The sequence below is a fragment of the Aquarana catesbeiana genome, linkage group LG04 (assembly GCF_042186555.1).
Source record: "Aquarana catesbeiana isolate 2022-GZ linkage group LG04, ASM4218655v1, whole genome shotgun sequence".
Classification (NCBI taxonomy): domain Eukaryota; kingdom Metazoa; phylum Chordata; class Amphibia; order Anura; family Ranidae; genus Aquarana; species Aquarana catesbeiana.
In genome coordinates this window covers 219,693,844-219,717,887 of record NC_133327.1, presented here as the reverse complement: position 1 = coordinate 219,717,887, position 24,044 = coordinate 219,693,844, and the positions used below count along the sequence as shown (strand labels likewise).

At 41.5% G+C, this 24,044-nt stretch overlaps 1 protein-coding gene across 10 annotated transcripts in view; it reads left to right on the top strand.

The window, feature by feature from the left end:
* PHC3 (polyhomeotic homolog 3) overlaps nucleotides 1-24,044 on the top strand; it is a 133,621-nt gene that overhangs the window by 11,607 nt on the left and 97,970 nt on the right. For 7 of the 10 annotated variants that reach the window (XM_073626178.1, XM_073626177.1, XM_073626179.1 and 4 more), the window contains 3 exons: nucleotides 4,222-4,372; nucleotides 16,308-16,466; nucleotides 22,709-22,783. In XM_073626178.1, the coding sequence (XP_073482279.1) occupies nucleotides 4,222-4,372; nucleotides 16,308-16,466; nucleotides 22,709-22,783 (385 nt within the window). Of the gene's footprint in view, nucleotides 1-3,981; nucleotides 4,067-4,221; nucleotides 4,373-16,307; nucleotides 16,467-22,708; nucleotides 22,784-24,044 lie in introns of all 10 variants that reach the window. The other 3 variants (XM_073626185.1, XM_073626186.1, XM_073626184.1) reach the window with 1 other exon arrangement.

Sequence of the window (24,044 nt, the reverse complement as noted above, 5' to 3'; positions counted from 1 at the left end):
GAATGGGCTACAAGACCATCAGCGAGAAGCTTGGTGAGAAGGAGACAACTGTTGGTGCGATTATTCACAAATGGAAGAAATACAAAATAGCTGTCAATCACCCTTGGTCTGAAGCTCCATGCAAGATTTCGCCTAATGGGGTAAGGATGATCATGAGAAAAGTGAGGGATCAGCCCAGGCAGTTGGGACAACAGTCACCAAACAAACCATTGGTAACACAATACGCCACCATGGTTTGAAATCTGGCAACGCCCGCTAGGTCCCCCTCCTCAAGATGGCACATGTACAGATCCGTTTGAAGTTTGCCAGTGAACATCTGAATGATTCAGAAAGGGATTGAGAGAAAATGCTGTGGTCAGATGAGACCAAAATCAAGCTCTTTGGCATTAACTTGATTCGCCGTGTTTGGAGGAAGAAAAATGCTGACTATGACCCTAAGAACACCATACAGTCAAGCACGGAGGTGGAAATATTATGCTTTGGGGCTGTTTCTTTGCTAAAGGTACAGGCTGACTTTGCCACACTGAGGGGCCATGTATTGTAAAATCTTGGATTAGAACTTTCTTCCCTTAGCCAGAACACTAAAGATGGGTTGTGGATGGGTCTTCCAGCATGACATTGACCCAAAACATGCCACCAAGGCAACAAAGGAGTGGCTCAAGAAGAAGCACATTAGGGTCATGGAGTAGCCTAGCCAGTCTCCAGACCATACTCCTATAGAAAATGTATAGAGGGAGCTGAAACTTCCAAGTGAAAGCCAAGAAACCTTAAAGATTTAGAGAAGATCTGTAAGGAAGAGTGGACCACAACCCTTCCTGAGATGGGTGCAAACCAAATAATCAACTACAAGAAATGTCTTATCTCTGTGCTTGCCAACAAGGGTTTCTCCACCAAGTACTAAGTCATGTTTTGCTTGGGGATCTAATAATAATTTTACTCACTGAACTGCAACTCAGTTTGTAACATTTGTATCATGTGTTTTTTCTGGATCTGATATTTTGCCTCTATCATTTAAAATACACCTATGATAAAAAAAAAAAAATGATAGACCCTTCATTTCTTTGTAAGTGGGCAAACTTACAAAATCTGCAGGGGATCAAATTATTATTTTCCCCACTGTAACATGCAGTCAAACCTACACACTTTCAGTTTCTTTGTCATCAGGCTTGCCCTTTTACTACATAGTTGAAGGTAAGTCTAAAGGAAATTGAAAAAGAAAATTGTATAATGTATGGCCAGCTGTACACTAAAAGCAGAACTTTATCCAAATCACAAAATACACATGTGAAATGTATACTATGTTAGCTGCCTTACAACGCTAAAGGGTTTAGTTGCATCACAAAACTCTGCAAAATATATAGCCTCGCCTTTATTTTCTGGTTATGGGCCTGTTCACACCATCAGGCCCTGTTAACACATATTTTGGGCAACCAGGAGCTGTTTGGAAGTCTCTGGCTTTGCAATGTCAGTGCTCCCCTTCCTTGCCAGTGCTTTCTTCCTCTCCCTCTCTTCTTTGAGTTTCAGAGTCTTTGGCCTCTTAATTGGCAGGGATGATGTAACTCATGGATGATGTTACATCATAACTGATGTAACGTGAGTTATGGGGCTCCATTCACAAAGCGGTATCTTACCGCATCTGAGTATGCGGTAAGATACCGTACTGTGTTTTTCAAAAAGTTTTTTGGCATTTACTAAAAAAACGCTAGTAAAATACCACATGAGTTATTTTATGAAGTTATGCAGTATCTTAGAAGTGCAAGCCTGCGTCCTTGCCACAGGCTGTAGATAGCTGGTTGTTAAGCAGCGGGCAGCCTCCAGTGTCCCTAACAACCAGTAACTGTCATGGTTGTTAAGGAGCGGGCGGTTACCGAGTCCTTAATAACCAATGAGTCATCAGCTGTCAGCCGGGTTGCCTGCTGACAGCTGAATGTAAAAAACAAAAATGCCGACAATTAAAATTTAAGAAAAAAAAAAAACGGCGTGGGGTCCCCCACCACCCAATCCATACCAGGCCTTTCGATTTTAGTATAGATTTTGAGGGGAACCCTTATGTCAAAATTTTAAAAAAATGGCATGGTGTCCTCCCAAAATGCATACCAGACTGTTATCCGAGCATGCAGCCCAGCAAGTCAGGAAAGGGGAGGACGTGCGAGCACCCCCTTCCTCCTGAACCATACCAGGTGACATGCCCTCAACATGTGGGGGTGCTTTGGGGCACAGGGGGCTCCCCCCAGCACCTTGTCTCCATGTTGATGAGGGCAAGGGCCTCTTCCCCACAACCCTTGCTGGTGGTTGTAGGGTCTGCGCGCAGGGTACTTATCGGAATCTGGGAGCCCCCTTTTACAAGGGGGCCCCCAGATCCCACCCCCCCATGTGAATGAGTATGGGGTACTTATTCAACAAAAAAAAAGTGAAGTGTAAAAAAAGACAGTAGGCGTTTTTTGATAAGTCCTTTATTTAAAAAAACAAAAGTAAAAAAATGTCCCCTGATGTAGATCCATCGTCAGTTATGATGCCCGCTACCACCGCTGACCCGCCAAAAAAAACAAAAACGCTCCGCTCTCGACAAAGGCTTCTGTCGTCTGACAGTTCCTAAAAAACGAAAGGACGGTGCCAGTGGCGTCACTGGGTGGCACCGCCCCTTGTGATGTCACTTACCCAGCAGGTCGGCGGGCATCATGATTGACTATGGATCTACACCAGGGGACATTTTTTTTTTTTTTTAAATAAAGGACTTGTCAAAAACTGCCTACTGTCTTTTTTTACACTACACTTTTTTTTGGTGAATAAGTAGGGGTACTATGTTGTTTACTGGTTGTTAAGGATTCCGGCAGCTGCCGATTCTTTAAATATCTCATGCAGGGACCAGCGGGTAAACACCGCATGAAGCAATAGTGAATAGAAATTTTCAGGATCGCATGTGGTATTTGGGAAAATACTTAAATACCACATGCAATCTGGTTTTGTGAATGGAGCCCATTGTGTCTTGATACAGAACCATGCTGAGATTATGCACTAAGCTGCGCATGCTCGGCTCAGTGTTCACAAATGGTGACAGAAGAGAGAGAAGCAATTACAACAGAAGAGACAAACTGTGTCTCTTTTGTCATTAAAAACCCTACCATCAGCATTTTAAAAATGAACTTTTATTCCAATTCAAATGTTTGTAATTTCAATAGTCACTTCAGTCTTTTTAAAACTACAGCCTTCTGCACTTAAAGTGGTTCTAAAGGCAGAAGGTTTTTTATTTTAATGCATGCAGCAGCCCAGCGACCCTAATACTTACCTGAGCCCATCTAGATCCAGCAATGTTGCATGAGGGACTCGGCTGTCCGGGACTCTCCCTCCTGAGACACAGCAGCGGGCGCTATTGGCTCCAACTGCTGTCAGTCAAAGTCAGTGAGCCAATGAGGGGAGAGAGGGGTGGGGCCCAACCGCAGCTCCGTGTCTGAATAGACAGAGCTGCTGCTCTGCTTGGGTGCCCCCATAGCTAGCTGCTTGCTGTGGAGGCACTTGGCAGGAGGGTGGGGCCAGGAGAGCCAAAGAGGGACCCAAAAGAGGAGGATCTGGGCTGCTCTGTGCAAAACCACTACACAGAGCAGGTAAGTATAACATGTTTGTTATTTTTAAGGGAAAAAAGCCGAGATTTAGTATCACTTTAAGGTCCTTGTTTAGGCATTTCCTGTAGTAGGAACACAATGTTCTGCTCTGTTCCTGTTTCTCAGTTGTTCTCCTGTGTAGTCACCCTGCCACATGCGTTTCTGGTGGAGATGATGAGTGACCTTCCCTGGACATAATACGCATCAGTTCACCCATTCAAAGGATAGAGAACAGGTACAATTTCTAAAAGAACAAAATGACAGTTGTACATAGTGCACAGTGCTTCAGCAAACTAAATGTCATCATATTTAGGGTTTAGATCTATTTTACTATGTAAAGAAGCATTGCTTGCAAGTTTTTCTTTTTCTGGCTGCCTTATAGTGAATATTGGCCAACCCGAGGTAGAGCCTGCCAACTTGTCAGCATCTTATGGACACAGCACGGTCTGTGCATAAGGAAAGCAATGGTAGGTGACTGTAATATAACAAGCAGGCCATGCTGTGAAAAACCAGCATTGTGGACAGCTAAAGGTTCTCTTTTTACTGGAAAGGCATCCCGGATCTGTATCAAAAGCACAGCTACCATTTAGGCTTAAATGTTTCTATTTGCATCTTTTCATAGACAAAGAAAAATATCAGTTGGAGCCATGGAGAATGAACACACTGCAGCAACATCCTCAACATCTCCAACAACTAGCACTTCTTCTACTTCCCATCCTTCCCATCCTCCTCCAATCTCGGTATACAGCAGTACAGATCGCCATGCCGTGCAGGTATGTCTCTGAACCCATTGAGCCCAATCAGTTTGAAAATGACAGATTCCAAATGAAAGGCTGTTGTGTGTCTGATTCATGACAAGCTAGTCGGGGAAATTTATTGTCAACAGATCCTTATTTTTTTACTGATAAGCATATATACTATTCATTAATGCTAACTGCCCAAATAATATCTAATTTTGGCAAAACCTTCCAAAGTCAGGTACTGGAGTTGTTTGTTCCTCGTACACAATTAAATTGTTATACAGTTCTGCCAAAATTGTTTGAATAATGAATACATATCTTTCTCTTATAGCTTTAGAACAGGTTTAATGTCCATGAACATTTTAAAAGGGAGGACCTACCTACTAGTTTAGCTGCATGGCGTTGCTCCAATAAGTGGTCTCTCTTCCCCACAGTAGCTTGTGCTTTTAACCAAACTGTCAAGTCCTCAAATGGCTGTCGTCATAACTGATCACATGTGCAGCACCATGGCAACTGCAAATTAAACAGAGACTAAAATGGCACTTTCCTTGGCTGTAAAAGATAGGAGGGTTTAGTTTCGCTTTAATCAAAATGCATTCCAGCATCCGACTAGTGCCATGTTTGGCTTACTTACTACATGTTTGCTTCTCTACTCTGACCTACTTTCAGATGGGCATGGTTATGACTGTGCAGTGCTGGGAATTGGGGTCTGGCTTACCCAGTGCACTGTATATTCTGACAGGTTGTTATCCTGTGACCATATGTATAAAGATGCAGAGAAGCCAGGTCACACTACCCAGCATTTGCCCATCTTAAATGCAATGCCTTGCACCAGCCAGACATGGCAGTAAACATTACCCAGAATGCTCCCCTGTGCAGACCTGCCTAAAGTTGAAGCCTTCTAAAAATTACCAAGTAATGCATCCTGTTATTTTTTTTCTGAAATTGTCATCAATATACTAGTTATTTTACCTTTTACAGTCGTCAATTTATATTTGCTGTCTGTCTGAAAAGTGGTAATGAAGACATTGATGTGGGGGAAGGATTCAGCAAAAAAAGCACTGGCCGTTGCCTGCCCAGTTATTAATGCCCATTACATGGTTTATTGCTGTAATGTTACTGTGGGCAAGAGATTGGGACTTGCCAGTGTCTGTACTGTTCTGAATCACAGGGGCTTTTGAATAGAGTGGCCACAGGCATTGTTCTACATGGGCTGTCAATAGGGGAAACTACAAGCTATTTCAGTTGAAAAAGCCTTATAGCCCTGAAGTAATCACTGTTAAATCACTATTTATTGAAATGCCCATGTTACTACACAGGTATTTGCAGTCACTGAGAGATTTCATAATGCTACTCTGCAGCTTTATAGTGTAAATAAAATTCCTTAAACCCCAAGTTATTTTTTATGTCCTCTGGAGGTTTAAAAAAAATACTTTCAATCCAAAGCTGTTGCCTGCAGTACCTCTTCTTCAGCACAAGATGTCCTCAGTGACTCAACGTGGAAGACTGAGGAATGACTAAATGCATGGTTATAAAGGTATCCTGAATGGTGAACCGCCCTTCAAACAAAAAATACCTCCACCGCGCCCCTAAAGACTGAAAAATCAAAAAAAATCTATAGATAATGTGAAAGATATGTAATTGAATACAAATAAATTATACTAATTAGTGTTGAGCTGCCCCTTTAAATAAATACATACACCAAGTATTTAATCCTAAATGTCAGCTGCTCACAAAATACCTCCTAAAGACACATAGGATAAATAAGAGGCGCTCTAAACATACACAGTAACAAGGTGTCTCTAACACAATAGTGGTGTGAACCTCTTAATGTGCTCTGTGCACCCACGTGAGGTCTGATATCGCTACAAACCAATAATCATTAAAAAATATATAAATGAATAGTTAAATATTGAAAAAAATAAATATAAATAAATGACAATCAGGTGAAATAATATGTGCAATCACTTCACTCCATGCTGTGAATAAACAATTCCATAGTATAACATATGAGCCCATACATTTTGGATAAATCAGTCCAAAAAATCTGTGACAAAATATAAATCAAGTGTCCCAAAAAGGTGATTGAAATCTTGATGAGCACAAATGAGTGACTCCATTTGTCTTCCACCTCACCACCGTGATCAGTGAATCACTCCCTCAAGAAATACACTCACCAATTTATATTGCCAGCACTCTCATGCAAGGCAGTAATCGCTTGTTTACCACACTCCATGGTAATTGGATCATTCGATGTACCACAGTGAATGTTATAAATTAGGTCCACATGAAAAAAATATAAAGTGCTCCAATAGTGTAAAACAATATAGCAAATTTATTAAAACCACTGCAATCCTATAATAATACACTCACATTTTAAAAAGATTAAACCAGCAGAAATAAAGTGCAGTTCACATCAACTTCAAACTCAGTGGATAACCAAAAGTAACTAGCGGTCACGGCGGACCCGAGGTGTACTGGTGATCTCACCCCTCTCTTGACTGTCCTCCGTTCCTCTGTGCACTTGAATCACCTATCCTCCAGTGTGGCTTCCAGCGCTATGCGTCACGTATCACAGCCACACCCCCGACATGTTTCGTCATAAATTGACTTATTCATGGGATTGCATGGCCCTGTACACAGAGCACAGTGCACTGCACTCAAAGTGTAATGATGCAGAGAGTCATCAGCACTGCTTTCTGCATCATCCAAAACCACCCACCAAGGGAAGAAGACTGAAGAGGCAAAGGACCAAGCATATCATGGGCAGAAGAACTAAGAATAAAGTTTATCAAATAAATGGCAAACCATGCTGCTACTGGTTTTCACCTTTTATCAACAGCACTGAGATCCAACATCATCTTGTTTGATCTCAGTGCTGTTGATCTCCGTATGCCTGTTTGCAGCCACTTCCTATCTTTGTACATGCACATCAGCAATGCCTGCATGACATATCTTGGGGTGTGTTTCCTGACATTGACAGCAGTGATGTGTGGTCAAACAACTACTTGTACTGTCCATTGGAAGCCCATGTGACAAGATGATAAGGCAGGAGAACAAATGGCAGACAGGGAGAGAGCATTGTAACCTTATTACAGGAAGTGCTTGAACAAGGACTTTCATGGCAGAATCATCAGGTGATATTTTAATGAAAGCAGCAGATTTAAAGTATGCCTACACCCCTGAACAAAAACTTTAATATATTGTAGCTTACCAGTCTTTCGCTTTGGTGGCTGCATCAGCTTTCTTTTTTCAGACTAAGAACATTTCAGCTAGTACAGAAAATACCTGTTTGTCTTAACAGAAATGCTTGTGTCCCTTGTCACTTCCTGTGAGATAATAGTGGTATCTGCCTTCTTATCTACAGTATCTCACAAAAGTGAGTACGCCCCTCACATTTTTGTAAATATTTTATTATATATGTTTCAACACTGAAGAAATGACACTTTGCTACACTGTAAAGTAGTGAGTGTACAGCTTGTCTAAATTTGCTGTCCTCTCAAAATAACTCAACACACAGCCATTAATGTTTAAACCTCTGGCAACAAAAGTGAGTACACCCCTAAGTGAAAATGTCCAAATTGGGCCCAAAGTGTCAATATTTTGTGTGGCCACCATTATTTGTCAGCACTGCCTTAACCCTTTTGGGCATGGAGTTCACCAGAGATTCACAGGTTGCCGCTGTTTAGACATTAATGGCTGTGTGTTGAGTTATTTTGAGGGGACAGCAAATTTACACTGTTATACAAGCTGTACACTCACTACTTTACATTGTAGCAAAGTGTCATTTCTTCAGTGTTGTCACATGAAAAGATATAATAAAATATTTACAAAAATGCGAGGGGTGTACTCACTTTTGTGAGATACTGTATATTCTGATAACTACAAATCTCCCAAATGTAAGAGCTGAAGAGAAGAGGACATATTTGTAGTCCAAAGAGTGACATAGTCACCCAGGATATGAAGTGTGCTACTGGCAGGATCACCAGGTAAAAATTTAAGATGAAAAAGAATGCAGCCACCGCACCTAAGAACTAGTAAGCTACAACATATTACATTTTGTTTTTGAATTAGATACACTTTAATAATAATGTATTTTCAATAGAGTGAGAAAAGTTAAAAATTCAGATTTTTTTTTTTTTATTATTGCTGTCTGTGACACAACACCCTATTTCTTCTATCTGGAACACAGAGACAAAAAGTGAGGGAAAATCTCTGTAAAGATTTTTTTTTTTCCAGCACACGCCGCCTGCACACCACTGTGTGAACTGGCTGCACTGGAGACAAGGCATTTTGCCTTGTCATGTGATGGAGGTGCTGTGGGACTCCCACTGCACCTGGTGTGAATGGAAGACCATTATTACCATGTGTAGCATAGTGAGAACAGGCAGTTCACAGTTTTATTCACTAGGTGATGCTAGTAAACAATCTTGCCTAACAGAAGCAGCAGTTTTCTGGATAAGCTGAAACACAAAAGATTTATGCTGGTCTTAGGCCTCATTCACACCGAATATTTTGCTAACTCTTCTATATTCCCTTCCTCCTGGCAGCAGAGTTTTGGCAAAAAAAAACTGGGTGTTAATTTAATTGGCCAGAATTATAATTAATTCTAGCCATTTAACCACTTCCCTACCAGCACATTGTAGTCTGCCTCCAGCAGGAACATTCCTTCCCTCTGGGCGGACGTCATATGATGTCTGAATGTTCTTGCAGCGATCGGAGATGAGGCATGTCCCTCGGGGCACAGCCCATCCCCGATCAGGGTAAAAAGCTCTTTATGGTCCGGTATTTCCACATGTTTTTTCGCCTGATGCAGAGTGGCTCACTGACGCGCCTGATTTATGTGAGTACCCCGTGTGGGGTTTTTGTTGTGATTAAATAAACTTTTCATGCAATATTACACTATCAAGTCCTTTTCTTCCATTAATATACCGAGGCATAGAGCTGACCAGTCCAGGATTCCGGTTAAACCGCAGAACCCAGAGGTGGTTCAAAAGCGTGAATTGACTAAGCTTAAGGGCAAAGTCACACGCTCTGAGGTGAGCGCTTACTACCTAGGGGGGAGCACCTGAGTGAGAACACTGCAGCTTGCATTTGGATCACCCATACAGTAGTAGCTGAATCGCATGGACTTTGGAGCACTCTTGTACTGACATAATTGGATATTGCACAAACACACAGGAGCACCTTTATTTGATTTTCTACCTAATAGTGGATCATTTATTATATATGATCCTGTGGACATTTTTTTTTAAATAATATAATCATTTATCACATGGATGCATGTTTATCACTTTATATAAACGTATTAATTTATTACTGATTTTTATGCTCATTATTTATCACAAGGAATATATATATACTTTTGTATATATTTCTTATATATTATATTTTCTTTGTGTTGTACTATTGTCACTTTTCACAGTGGGCAGATACTGAGTACACCACTGTATGTCTTTCTGTATATTTATGCACTTTGTTCAGCACTTGCACTTTGCATATAGTTTATTATTTATTTATATTTTGTGGAAGCGCAGCGTATATATCTGATTTGCTTATTTCTGCATGCTTTATGAGACGTGCTTAACGCTTGCAGCTGTTCCACAGTGTTATCTAGGGAGTTTTTTTTAGTAAGTGGAGGCTTATAGGATGTTTTATACATTGATGTATAATTTATACTCCTAGAAAGCCTGTTGGTGCTCCCTGCATGATGAGCCTCTGTATGTGGCCAGGATGTGTAAAAGTCTGACACGTGGTATGATCGGGGATACTCGGGAGGAGTAGCAGAATGTATTTTGGGTGTAATTGCAAGTATGCATTTGCTGTGTGTGGGAAATAACTTGTTATTATGACAATTTTGTGTAAAAAAAAATAAAAAAAAAATAAAATAAATTTTCTTAATTTTCCCAAGAATTATGGGAAAAAAATGACAACTTCAAAAAACTCTCCATGCCTCTTACTAAATACCTTGGACTGTTTACTTTCCAAAAAGGGGTCATTTGGGGTTTTTTTTGTACTGTCCTGACATTTCAGGGCCTCAACCACTTTTGGACCTGCCCCCGCAGTTTTACTGCAGCAGGTTGGCTCCCCTGCACAAAATCACGTTACTATACGTGATCTCGTGGGGCCCGGATAGCAGGCGCGCGCCGATGCTCATGGCTGACGGTCGACGAGCGATTGTGAGCTGGAGACACAGAACACGGACAAATGTGTGTAAACACACACTTCCCTGTTCTGACAGGAGTGACAGATCGTATGTTCCTGTTAGCTAGGAACCATGATCTGTCACTTCCTGTAGTCAGTCCCTCCCCCTTCAGTTAGAATCACCTCTCAGGGAACATAGTTAACCCCTTCACTGCCAGTGACATTTTTACAGTAATCAATGCATTTTTAATCGCACTGATCGCTGTAATAATGCCAATGGTTCCAAAAATGTGTCAAAATTTGTCCGATGTGTCCGCCATAATATCGCAGTCACGATAAAAATCGCACATCGCTGACATTACTAGTAAAAAAAAAAATAATAAAAATGCTATAAATCTATCCCCTATTTTGTAGACGCTTTAATTTTTGCGCAAACCAATCAATAAACGCTTATTGCGATTCTTTTTTTTTTACCACCAAAAGAAAGCTCTATTTGTGGGAAAAAAAGGACATCAATTTTGTTTGGGTACAACGTCGCACGACCGCGCAATTGTCAGTTAAAGCGATGCAAAAAGTGCTCTGGTCAAGAAGGGGGTAAATTCTTCCGGGGTTGAAGTGGTTAAATACTACCAAAAGATGAAAAAAAAAAAATGATAAAAATTTTGTTTGGGTACAGTGTTGCAATTACAATGTAATTGTCATTCAAAGTGTGAGAGCACTGGAATCAGAAAATTGGTCTGGGCAGGAAGGGGGTGAAAGTGTATTGAAGTGGTTAAATGAATTAGCACTCAAGCGCTGAACGCTCTTCGGTGCATTTAGATGCATCAAGTGTTTTTTTCTGCCGAAACTGCTACTCCTGGACACATTGACAGCGGGCTTTTTTTCTGCCTCTAAACTCTTCTGAATGCCTATCTGTGAATGGACACATAGGCTAATATGCAGGGGAGATGAACACATGGAGACAGATTCAACCAACAGTGACTCTGCCAAAGCAAAGGTGACTACATAATCCATTCATCTTCCCATGTGAACCTTGATGTCCTGATGTCATGTGACCATCTGGCTTTTCCATTTTCTGGCTGTCTGTGATGGAGTGTGTTATTCGGAGTTACTGTTGAGCCTTGGCATCATATGATTACATCGCATGCTTTTCATTGTTTTCTGGTAAGCAGATTGGCTGCACGTGGGTGTGGTGTGCTTCCTTTGCGCACACTGAAGTTTTGGTGGAGGTTTCACGTCACTTCTACTCTTCAAAACAGTTTCAACGGACTATTATAATCATTTTATTATTTTTAATTTAGCGCTGCTTATTGATATGCAGGGGAGTTTAGAGGCAGGGAAAAAAAGGCCAGACACCTCTCTAGGAGCAGCAGAAAAAAAACCATAAAGTGTGCATGAGGCTGTAGAGGACACATTTCTCTCAGAGAATGACAGGTAGGGGAATACTTACCTGCAGCGCCAGACCAAAACCAGATGAGTCCAACAACATTTCAATTGCTGGTAAAAAAAAAGTCTTATAGAAATAGCCAACGTGTTTTGGAGGCAACATCACTCCCCCTCATCAGGGCTCAACACAGGATAAAACTTGGGTGGACTCTCTTTATCAGCCTTTCTTAACACACATGATCCCTTAACTGTCCAGTTTCAGGGAACCCCTGTTAAAAATGACTAAATCTACAACTCATTGTACATTAGTGTGATGGTCAGTGGGAAGAATGCTCCTTACACTTGTGGTTATTGGGAAGAATTATCCCCTCTAGATAGCTAAAAAGATTAGTGGTGTCAGCGGGAACTTCTCTGAGAGGCAGAAATTGCTCAAGGAAACCCTAGCAACCTCTGGAGGATCCCAGGTTTAGAATCCCTGCTCTACATGGAGGAACAACTTGACAGCAGTTGCGGAGCAGCTTTCCTTTTACAACATGGAGATTGCTGAGTTACCAGTAAAGAAAGCAAATGCTTGCATTTACTAGTCAGTTTGAGAAAAAGCAAAAAATTGGCCTACATGGATATCTTAGGAACAGTAAAATTGGCCTTGCACCATTATGTTTTTTTGTTCCCCACAAAAATGAGGTGGATGAAGTGATACCTCCATCAGGACAATGTAATCTTACAGTGGCACCCACCACTGTCAGAATACGTTGATGACCAGCTGCAGCCGCTGATCAATGAGAATCTCCAACATGGATCAATGAGAATCTCCAACATGGATCAACGAGAATCTCCAACATGTCCCTTTGACAGAAATCAATCAAACATTCGACTTCTGTGGAGTGGGGACAGCCACACACTGATTGAAATTCCGCCGGACAATGCTGGAACTGCTGAATTGTGGTCAGTGTATGGCCAGCTTTAGAGGTAAGAATCTGTAATAAAGTTTGGCAATCCTCGCAGTGTGCAAGGATTGGAGGGGACTACATTTTTATTTCTAAAAGAAGGAATCATGGTAGACTCCCACAAAACAGTTCCCAAAATGCTAGTTGGTGTAATAGTAAACAGACATTCCTTATCAGTAAGGGTTAATTCTATGCTAGCTGGAATACATATTCCTCTGTCCTCCCAGGGAATTTAATGTCATAAGCTTTCAAGGTATCCATAAAATCATAGCATACCACACATGCCTCTAATTGGGTGCATCCCTTCTCCAGTGCAGCTTATGTTCTGTTGTCCTTACTGCAGTGACAGACAATGTCCACAAGGCAATAATGTGATACTCAGTAACCTATCATCATTCCAAAAAAGTCAAACCCACGCATTTACTAGTCTGAGAAAGAGAGTAAGTGGAGGCCTACACAGATATCTTAGCAACAAATCTGCAATAAAGTTTGCAAAATACACTTGGAGGATATTTTACATTACCATTTTGGATTTTCCCATGTGACTTCCTTATAAAAAAAAAAAAAAAAAAAAAAGAAGTATAATAAAACCCTTCACTATCTAAAGTAAACAGTTTAAAAGTTTCAAGTGTAGCCAGTTCCTGTGTTTACTTCTTTTGGCATACAGTGCCTTGAAAAAGTATTCATACCCTTTGAAATTTTCCACATTTTGTCATGTTACAACCAAAAATGAAAATGTATTTTATTGGGATTTTATGTGATAGACCAACACAAAGTGGCACATAATTGTGAAGTGAAAGGAAAATGATAAATGGTTTTCAAAATTTTTTAAAAATAAATATCTGAAAAGTGTGGCGTGCATTTGTATTCAGCCCCCTTTACTCTGATACCCCTAACTAAAATCTAGTGGAACCAATTGCCTTCAGAAGTCACCTAATTAATAAATAGAGTCCACCTGTGTGTAGTTTAATCTCAGTATAAATACAGCTGTTCTGTGAAGCCCTCAGAGGTTTGTTAGAGAACCGTAGTGAACAAACAGCATCATGAAGACCAAGGAACACACCAGACAGGTCAGGGATAAAGTTGTGGAGAAGTTTAAAGCAGGGTTAGTTTATCCCAAGCTTTGAACATCTCACAGAGCACTGTTCAATCCATCATCTGAAAATGGAAAGAGCATTTCCATCCCCACCGTGAAACATGGTGGTGGCAGCATCATGTTGTGGGGATGCTTTTCTTCAACAGGAACAGAGAAGCTAGTCGGAGTTGATGGGAAGATGGATGGAGCCAAACTCAGGGCAATCTTAGAAGAAAACCTGTTAGAGTCTGCAAAAGACTTGAGACTGGGGCAGAGGTTCACCTTTCGGCAGGATAAACCATTCCATACAATGGAATGATTTAGATCAACACATTTTCATGTGTTAGAATAGCCCAGTCAAAGTCCAGACCTAAATCCAATTGAGAATCTGTGGCAAGACTTGAAAATTTCTGTTCACAGATGCTCTCCATCCAATCTGACAGAGCTTGAGCTATTTTGCAAAGAAGAATGGGCATACATTTCACTCTCTAGATGTGCAAAGCTGGAAGAGTCATAACCAAAGAGACTTGCAGCTGTAATTGCAGTGAAAGGTGGTTCTACAAAGTATTGACTCAGAGGGGTTGAATACCATTGCATGCCACACTTTTCAGAAATGTATTTGTAAAAAGTTTTGAAAACCATTTATCATTTTCCTTCCACTTCACAATTATGTGCCACTTTGTGTTGGCCTATCACATAAAATACCAATAAAATACATTTACTTTTTTGGTTGTAACATAATAAAATGTGGACATTTTCAAGGGGTATGAATACTTTTTCAAGGCACTGTACGTGATGATGTACAAGTGCAGGGCTGCCAAATGCATCATTGTGGCAAATATTTGTATTGTAGGGGGTGAAAACTGAGATTATGGACAATAATGCACATTTTAATAGTCATCACTGCCTTTTGCAAGCTTTTTACCTTAGAGGAACCCTTGAAATAAATTTCAGGTCTCATGAAACCCAACCCGTTAATTAGGGGTCAGTGGAAAGATTGCCCTCCTTACAGTAGTGGTAAAATTGCCCCCCTAACAGATGGCTACAAAGATTGTCTTTGACTTGTCAAGTGGCATTGGCCCTGGAACTATGCAGGAATCGGCAATTGGGAGTTCAGTGAGCCACAGCTCAGGGAACCCCTATCCACCTCTGGAGGAACTCTAGAGTACTCATCTGTAAAACTTCACCTTGATCATTTTTAGCACTTGCTCCTCTGTACTGTAAATCCACTGAAAATTACAGAGGGTGTGAGGGGGGTGATGTCATCACATAGTTTTGTAGTCCAGCAGAGGATACTTGGGCAGGACTGAAAACACTGCAGAAAATTAGGATCACACTGTATTTCTGGCAAGATCAAAATGTAGTATATTTTTACTTGCAATGTTTTTAAAGAGACAAAATGTGCAAAAGTATGGATGTATTTCAGAGATCACTATATGTTTTGTTTTATTTTGCCAAGACATTCTGTACACTTCAAGCCTTGGAGGCAGTAATGAAATGGTGAAATTTAAAAAAGGACTGGGTGATTTTCTTTTAATAATACACAGTTATGCCGCGTACACACGGGCGGACTTTTCGACGGACTGGGTCTGGCGGACTTTTCAACGGACTTTCCGAATGAACGAACTTGCCTACACACGATCAACCAAAGTCCGACGGATTCGTAGGTGATGACCTACGACCGGACTAAAACAAGGAAGTTGATAGCCAGTAGCCAATAGCTGCCCTAGTGTTGGTTTTTGTCCGTCGGACTAGCATACAAACGAGCAGACTTTTTGACCGGACTCGAGTCCGTCGGAAAGATTTGAAACATGTTTCATTTCTAGGTCCGTCAAACTTTTGGGAAAAAAAAGTCAGCTGGAGCCCACACATGATCGAATTATCCGACGGACTCCGGTCCTCCGGACCAAGTCTGCCGCAAAGTCCGCTCGTGTGTACGCGGCATTAGAATTACTAAAGGGAGTTTTGTTTCAGCCAATGTGGACAAAGTGGCAGTGGCTTTCCAGCATTGTCACATGCACTTCTGGTGGAGAGTTTAAACAGCCGAGTGCATGCTCATTGCGCAGGCATATTTTGCTGTTGTCACCATCAAGAAGCTCACCCTGAGCAATGATTAAGTGCATATAGAAAAGAAGTGCAAAGAGAATGGAGGAGATCATCAGCAATGGAATGCAGAGAAGTATAAAAGAAAAGGAACAGTATTTCCTGAAATGAAAAAAATGGTAATAGATTATGATATAAATTGTTTTGGAAATGTCATCCACTTATGGTTTACATCTTCTTCAACTCTGATGTATATATTTCTGTTACTGTGTACACAGAGTTGTGCTGTCAAATCTGAGAGTGAAGTATATGCAAAAACAATTTGTGTTTTTGATTTTGTATTCAGTTTGAAAAATGAATTTAAAATGTTTAGGTCATTCAGCAAGCACTGAACCGTCCTCCAAGCTCTGCCGCCCAGTATCTTCAGCAGATGTATGCAGCCCAACAGCAGCATCTAATGCTGCAAACAGCAGCCCTGCAGCAACAACACCTGAGCAGCGCCCAGCTTCAGAGTCTGGCCTCTGTCCAGCAGGTATTCTCTTTAAAACAGTTTAATAATATTCTTATCTACAATGTCAAATGTAACCATGTTGAAATTCCAAAGCAATTATGAAATAATATATTGTGAAAAAGATTGCATTACTGTGTGTGTAATACTCATGCCTTGTGTGTAATCCCATGAATTGAAAGTTCCATTTTACTGCAATAATAGAAAATGAATATAAAAAAATTGTGGCATGACTGCATAACTTGCATGTCTTTTTTGTCTTATTTGGGGCAGAGTGATATACTTTAAGGGACACTTTACTGTGAAATCACATGCTCATAGGTACTCCCTGGGGTGGTCAGTACTGTGGGGTCCCCTCCTCCCCCCTGGCCTTCAGTGTCTCTCCCCCCCCCCCTTCTGTCTCCAGTACCTGGCTGGGTGGCCTGGTTCTCTCTGTTTGGGCATGCCTGGGCAGTAGGGTGGCCCTTTCTGCAGCCCCCACAGGTGTCCCTTGGTTCCCTTCCTGGGATCTAGGAGGCTGCATTTCAGGCCCCAATGGGCACTAGATTCATCTGGCGCCATTTTGCCGGTGATCCGTTGTCCATATACTAAAGGCAAGACAGGTGGACATTTTACAGGTGACCTTTCCTTTATGCTGTATGGGAGCTGGCTGGGGCTGCAACTGGAGGCCATTTTTGTGGAGACATATGGCGGTGTTGATTTTAATTCCCTCCGGCAACTGGCACTGTGCTGTGAGAGACTCGGCAGGCACCCAGCTCCTCTGAGTAGTTGAGTGTTTACTCCTTCCTGGGGTACTTCCGCCTCTGCTGAGTTGGCCTGGGGTGCCTGTTCTTGTCCTCCCTCATTGGGGTCCCATTCTGTGACAGTACCATGGGGTTTTACGTTGCCCTTATGGAGTCTCAGGATCACACCCCATCTCAGGATACCCTTCTGATAGCGGTCAGTCCCTCGGTTCCCTTAGATGCATTGTTGGTAGGCCTGGAGTCTCCCAGTGAAGGTGATGTTCAGGCATAAGGCGAGTGAGAAGTGCCCCTCTCGCCATCACCTGCATCCTCAGATCTCTCTGAGCCCAAGTCGGGCTCCGCTGCAGTGTTTTCTTTCTTTCTGCATCTCCTGAGTCATCAGATGAGGAGGATAGGTCCTCTGCCTCCTGTAGTTGCACTGGAGAAGGCATTGGTTGCTGTGCTGATTGCCTCCATGCAAGAGATGCTAAAGATTGAGGGCTCTGCTGGAGTGGGTGACGTGGTGCCTCTCCCCTTTGGTATGCACAAGGCCGCTAGGTCTGCTAAGGGTTTTCCTTACCCCACATATTTTGTAAAAAAGGGGAATGGAAACATTTGAGGTATCCATTTTTGTGTTCCAATCGCTTCGTGGTACATTACCCCATTGAAGAAGACCTTCTGAAGAAGTGGACCTCCACTCCTGTGGTGGATCCTCCCATTTCTATGCTCAATAAGGCCACGGTGACCCTGGTGGAGGAATTCCCTTTCTTTAAGAATCCTGCGGACTGCAGAGAGGAGTTGGTGGCATGTTATATGTTCACCATTGCTGGGTCGGTGTTGCGACCAGTTTTGGCCATGGCCCTGGTGTCCCAGACATTGACCGAATGGGCCAAGGTCCTGTGTCAGGCTTTGATATCTAGTCAGGTACCCCAAGTGTATATGAAGCTGGTGGACCAGTTGGTTCAGGGGTTGAAATACATTTATAATGCATCCCTTGATGCAACTCTGCTTCTTTCTAAACTCTCTGTTTTGGCAGTGGTGCTGTGGTGTGCCCTTTGGCTCAAGTGTTGGTCTGCTGACCAGATTTCAAAGAAGGCCCTGGTGGACCTAGTTAGTTAGTTAGTAAGGTTGAATAAAGACACCAGTCCATCGAGTTCAACCTGAGCGAGTGTGGGTGCGTCTCTACAATTATCCCTATTTTTTATTTAAGGTACCCATATAGCGCTGTGTCAATTTTAACTCAGCGCTCCACACATATATCGCACACTCACATCGGTCCCCTACCCTCAAGGAGCCCACAATCCAAGGTCCCTTACATTCATATACTAGGGCCAATTTTTGGACAGAAGCCAATTAACCTACCAGCATGCCTTTGGGGTGTGGGAGGAAACCGGAAACCTTTTTTACTCTTGGGAGTAAAAAATGGCTCATATAGAGCATTTTTTTGTACAAAGTTTTTAGATCAGCTCCAATCAGAAATGTGAACCAGAAGGGTTTTTTTTCTGCCTCTAAACGTTGAGCTCAAAATATGCCTCTTAATGTCCTAATGTGTATGGACACCTAGGATAACATTGAGCTGCTTCTACAGGCAGAACACAAAACTCCTGTAGAAGCAACATTTTTTAAGCCTGTGTTCATGGAGCCTAATGTTTGTCCAATAATTGCTCACACACAGATATTCTAATAAGAAAGCCAAAACCTCCAATTTACTTTGTTAAATATTCAGGTTTGAGGTTTATTAACATTTTGGTTTGACCGAGAGCACTGTAGTTCAATAATGAAATTAATCCTCAAAAATACAACTTGTCTAATAATTGTGCACAAAATGTATTTGTATAGCACCATCTACAATTTATGCAGCGCTTTACATATTGCATGATCACATCATGCTCACAAAAAGTGTCCTTGCTGTTTTCCCATGCAAGGAGACAGATTAATAACCAGGATTAGTGAGTTTAAAAATACTTGGACAGGTTGCAGTGCTGCAGCTCAAGGGGTGCTCAGTAAAGGACAGTTCTAGGGCTACATTTTCCCATAAAAAAATAACAGTTAGGCTACTTTCACACTGGGGGTGTTAGCGGTAAAGCGCCACTAATCCTAGCGGCGCTTTACCTCTGTAATTGCGGCGTTTTTCAGCCACTAGCACTTTTAACACCCGCTAGCAGCCGCATAAAGGGTTAAAAGTACCCACAAAGTGCTGCTGCCGAAGCGTTTTGCAGGCGCTTCGGCAGCGGTGCCCATTGATTCCAATGGCAGGGGCGGTGCAGGAGCAGTGTATACAACGCCCGAAAAATGTCGCTTGCAGGACTTTTTCTAACGTCCTGCAAGCGCACCGCCCCAGTGTGAAAGCACTGGGGTTCTCACACTGGGGCTGCAGTGGAGGTGTTTTTCAGGCGCTTTACAGGAGCTATTTTTTAGCTCAAAAGCACCTGAAAAATGCCCCAGTGTGAAAGGGGTCTTACTCTCCTGTAGGCAAAACCCTTCATTCAGATATATATTTTACATGGCTCTTTAAAAACCAAGCTCCATATAAATGAAATAATCCACCCTTGCAGTGGGCCCCCCCCCTACGCTGTAAGGGTTAATCACTTAGTCTAAAGTAAAAAGAAAATACTTACCCCACTCCTCACTCAAACAGGCTTCTTCCAACATTGAGACTACAGCTGTCCTGTAAACTGTGACCAACCCTGGTCACACTCCAGCCTTTTACAATATGACCCATATGCCAGAGCTTTGGGTGGAAGAGAACACTAGAGTGGAGTGTAAGGTAATTAAAGCTGCTTGTACCTTAACCCCTAGACATGACAAGCATTTAACCCTTGCATTGTGTGGAAGGGGGGGGGGGGGGTGCTGCAAGGGCTTTAACTATTTTACCACCCCATGTACCTGAGAAATCATTGAACAACCTCATAGAGAAGGCAGTAGTAGCTGTTTTGGTCCAGCAATCGCATAGTAGAAAATCTCAGGGTTTGTTGAAGTAGCTATGCTGTCAGTTTGGCCCATTTTGATTGAAAGATGTTGTAAAGTCCTACTTTTAGTGACAATACCATATTTACACCAAACAGGACTTCAGGTAATGGTAAAACTATGTTAGGAAGATCCACAATGTGTAAGTGGATTTATTGTAGTACCTGTTTCTAGTGTGCGCTCACAATTTTAACATAGAAAACAAAATACTTGCTCACATTTCTCAGCCATGGGGTTTCTTTTGCTATGTTTTTTACAGATATTAAAAGGAAAAAATGTCTGAATAATGTGTGTGTGTGTGTGTGTGTGTGTATATATATAGCTTCAAAGGATTATCTCCAGTTGCTGGTATATAAGTAAGTGGTAAGTATATTTATAAGAATATATTCAACTATTATCTTTGAACTGGCTTTATACAGTCATGATTCCACAATTTTTTTAAATTGGCTAAAATGTATAATCAGAGTAGTTAATCAGAATAGTTAAAGTGTAACTAAAGGCAAAAGTTTTTTGGGGGATAGAGTAAGAGAGGGTTATAACCCCGTGAGTTTTTTGCCATCTGTGTTCCATAGGGTAGATTTCTCTTCCTATCCCATAGCCAAAACAGGTGAAGTGAGAGGAAACCCTTCTAATGTGAGGGAATCCTGGCATTTCATCAGGGTCACAAAACTAGTATCCCCATTGGTAGATTTCCCCTATATTACTGTTCTGGTGTCAACCCAAATTTTGGGATTGTCTTCTAATTTCACTTTTCATAATAATGGCAAACAGCACAAGTAGAGTGGGTGAATCTTTCAAATAGGGGCACAGACAGCAACAAAACCTGACAGGTGTTCTAATGCCCCTCCGAGCTATCCAAAATTTTTTAAAAAGTTTTGCATTTAGGTACCCTTAAAGAAGTGACAGATGAGGGCTCATTCCCCCTGTTCAGTTTATTTTTTTTTTATATTAAGGGGAATGCAGCAGGTGGAGTGTGGAAGTAAGGGAAGTAAAGCCGAAATGCCAAAGGGTGGGGTGACCCTTTAACAGTTGGTGACCTGTTTACAGTTCCTTGTTCTTAAAAAAAAGTTGACTGTATTGACTTGTAAGGATTATTATGTAAAGGTTATTTACTAGCTGAAAAAATCAATATATTGTTAACCAGTATTACAGTCTTTTTTTAATTCTTTAGATGTGTATAAAAGAGATTAGCTTGGTTAAAATAATCTTATCCATATGTTTTAATGGTAAAAAAAAATGTTCCTGTACTATTTTGCCAAAAGTATTGGGACACTTGCCTTTACACGCACATGAACTTTAATGGCATCCCGTCCTGAGGTCAGGCCAGTCAAGTACCCCCACCCCAACCACCCCAAACTCCCTCATCCACACTATATTGCGAAATGTATTGCCCCCCCTCCAAATCATTTGGTGGAGCGGGATTATGGTGTGTGGTTGGTCAGGGTTGGGCTTGGCCCCTTAGTTCCAATTTTGAACAATTTCATGCTCCCAACTTTGTGGGAACAGTTTGGGGATGGCCCCTTCCTGTTCCAACATGACTGCGCACCAGTGCACAAAGAAAGGTCCATAAAGACATGGATGAGCAAGCTTGGGATGGAGGAACTTGACTGACCTGACCTCAACCCGATAGAACACCTTTGGGATGAATTAGAGCAGAGACTGTAAGCCAGGCCTTCTCACCCAACATCAGTGCCTGACCTCACAAATGCGCTTCTCAAAGAATGATCAAACATTCTCATAGACACAGTCCTAAACCTTTTGAACAGCCTTCCCAGAAGAATTGAAGCTGTTAAAGCTGCACATATTGGCCAACTCAATAGTGAACCCTACAGACTAATGCCCCGTACACACGGTCGGATTTTCCGACGGAAAATGTGTGATAGGACCTTGTTGTCGGAAATTCTGACCGTGTGTAGGCTCCATCACACATTTTCTATCGGATTTTCCGACACACAAAGTTTGAGAGCAGGCTATAAAATTTTCCGACAACAAAATCCATTGTCGGAAATTCCGATCGTGTTTACACAAATCCGACGGACAAAGTGCCACGCATGCTCAGAATAAATAAAGAGATGAAAGCTATTGGCCACTGCCCCATTTATAGTCCCGACGTACGTGTTTTACGTCACCGCGTTTAGAACGATCGGATTTTCCGACAACTTTGTGTGACCGTGTGTTTGCAAGACAAGTTTGAGCCAACATCCGTTGGAAAAAATCCTAGGATTTTGTTGTCGGAATGTCCGAACAAAGTCCGACCGTGTGTACGGGGCATAAGACTGGGGTGCCATTAAAGTTGATGTGCGTGTAAAGTCAGGCGTCCCAATACTTTTGGCAATATAGTGTATATTATATATGTTTGTTTTATGTACTTCCTGTGTGGCTTATATACAATTATAAATATGGAAGGGCAAGCAATTTATAATACTGCAAAATATGCACTTGCTGAAAAACATTATACTAACCCTTTAAAATGATGTTATTGCTGGCCTTCTGTTATGCTTAGTGACTATAATATTACTGTATGATATGTGATTCCTCATGTTTTTAATAGTGTTTTCTTGTTGTCATTGTTCCCAGGCAGGTGTGTCTGGCGACAGACAGTCTATTTCCCCCACTACAGCTAACCAGCAATCAAGTGTCCCACAGCCCTCTGTAAGTGCCAGAACATCTATTGTTCCCAGTGCTACTACTGACCTTTAGAATGTATTGTAATCCAAGCTTTTTATAATTGAACTATTTTTTTTCATAATCTACTAAAACTGTTGTTCTGTAAACATATTATCAGCTATTAGACTTTTGTTCATTATAATCAGCTAAGATGTTGCTCTCTACTGTTTGGTAATTAGTTTCATTAATTTTATTGCTGTGTAATTAGTATATTGAGTAGAACATGTCCCAATGTGGAAGAAAGATACAGCTAGTAGTTAAATATTTAAAAAAGCCAAGAAGCCAAGCTTCTGTAAATTTGGGGGGAGAAGAAAGTGTTTTCTATTTCTAGAAGTGAAAGGTCTCTGTTATAATGTTTATTAGATGTAAGAATACTATAATAACTATAATAATAGGAGGATACACAATTGTTATCTCACATCATGGCTTTCAGTGATTTATTTTAGTACTTTATCCTCAAAAAAAAATCCTGTTTCTAATAAAATTGCATTCCAATTTATACAGTAAAGGTGTGTGTATACAGTATCTCACAAAAGTGAGTACACCCCTCACATTTTTGTAAATATTTTATTATATCTTTTCATGTGACAACACTGAAGAAATTACACTTTGCTACAGTGTAAAGTAGTGAGTGTACAGCTTGTATAACAATGTAAATTTGCTGTCCCCTCAAAATAATTCAACACACAGCCATTAATGTCTAAACCGCTGGCAACAAAAGTGAGTACACCCCTAAGTGAAAATGTCCAAATTGGGCCCAATTAGCCATTTTCCCTCCCCGGTGCCATGTGACTCGTTAGTGTTACAAGGTCTCAGGTATGAATGGGAAGTAGGTGTGTTAAATTTGGTGTTATCGCTCTCACTCTTAATGGTCACTGGAAGTTCAACATGGCACCTCATGGCAAAGAACTCTCTGAGGATCTGAAAAAAAGAATTGTTGCTCTACATAAAGATGGCCTAGGCTATTGGAAGATTGCCAAGGCCCTGAAACTGAGCTGCAGCATGGTGGCCAACACCTTACAGCGGTTTAACAGGACAGGTTCCATTCAGAACGGGCCTCATCATGGTCGACCAAAGAAGTTGAGTGCACCCGTACTCAGTGTCATATCCAGAGGTTGTCTTTGGGAAATAGACGTATGAGTGCTGCCAGCATTACTGCAGAAGTTGAAGGGGTGAGGGGTCAGCCTGTCAATGCTCAGACCATACACCGCACACTGCAGCAAATTGGTCTGCATGGCTGTCATCC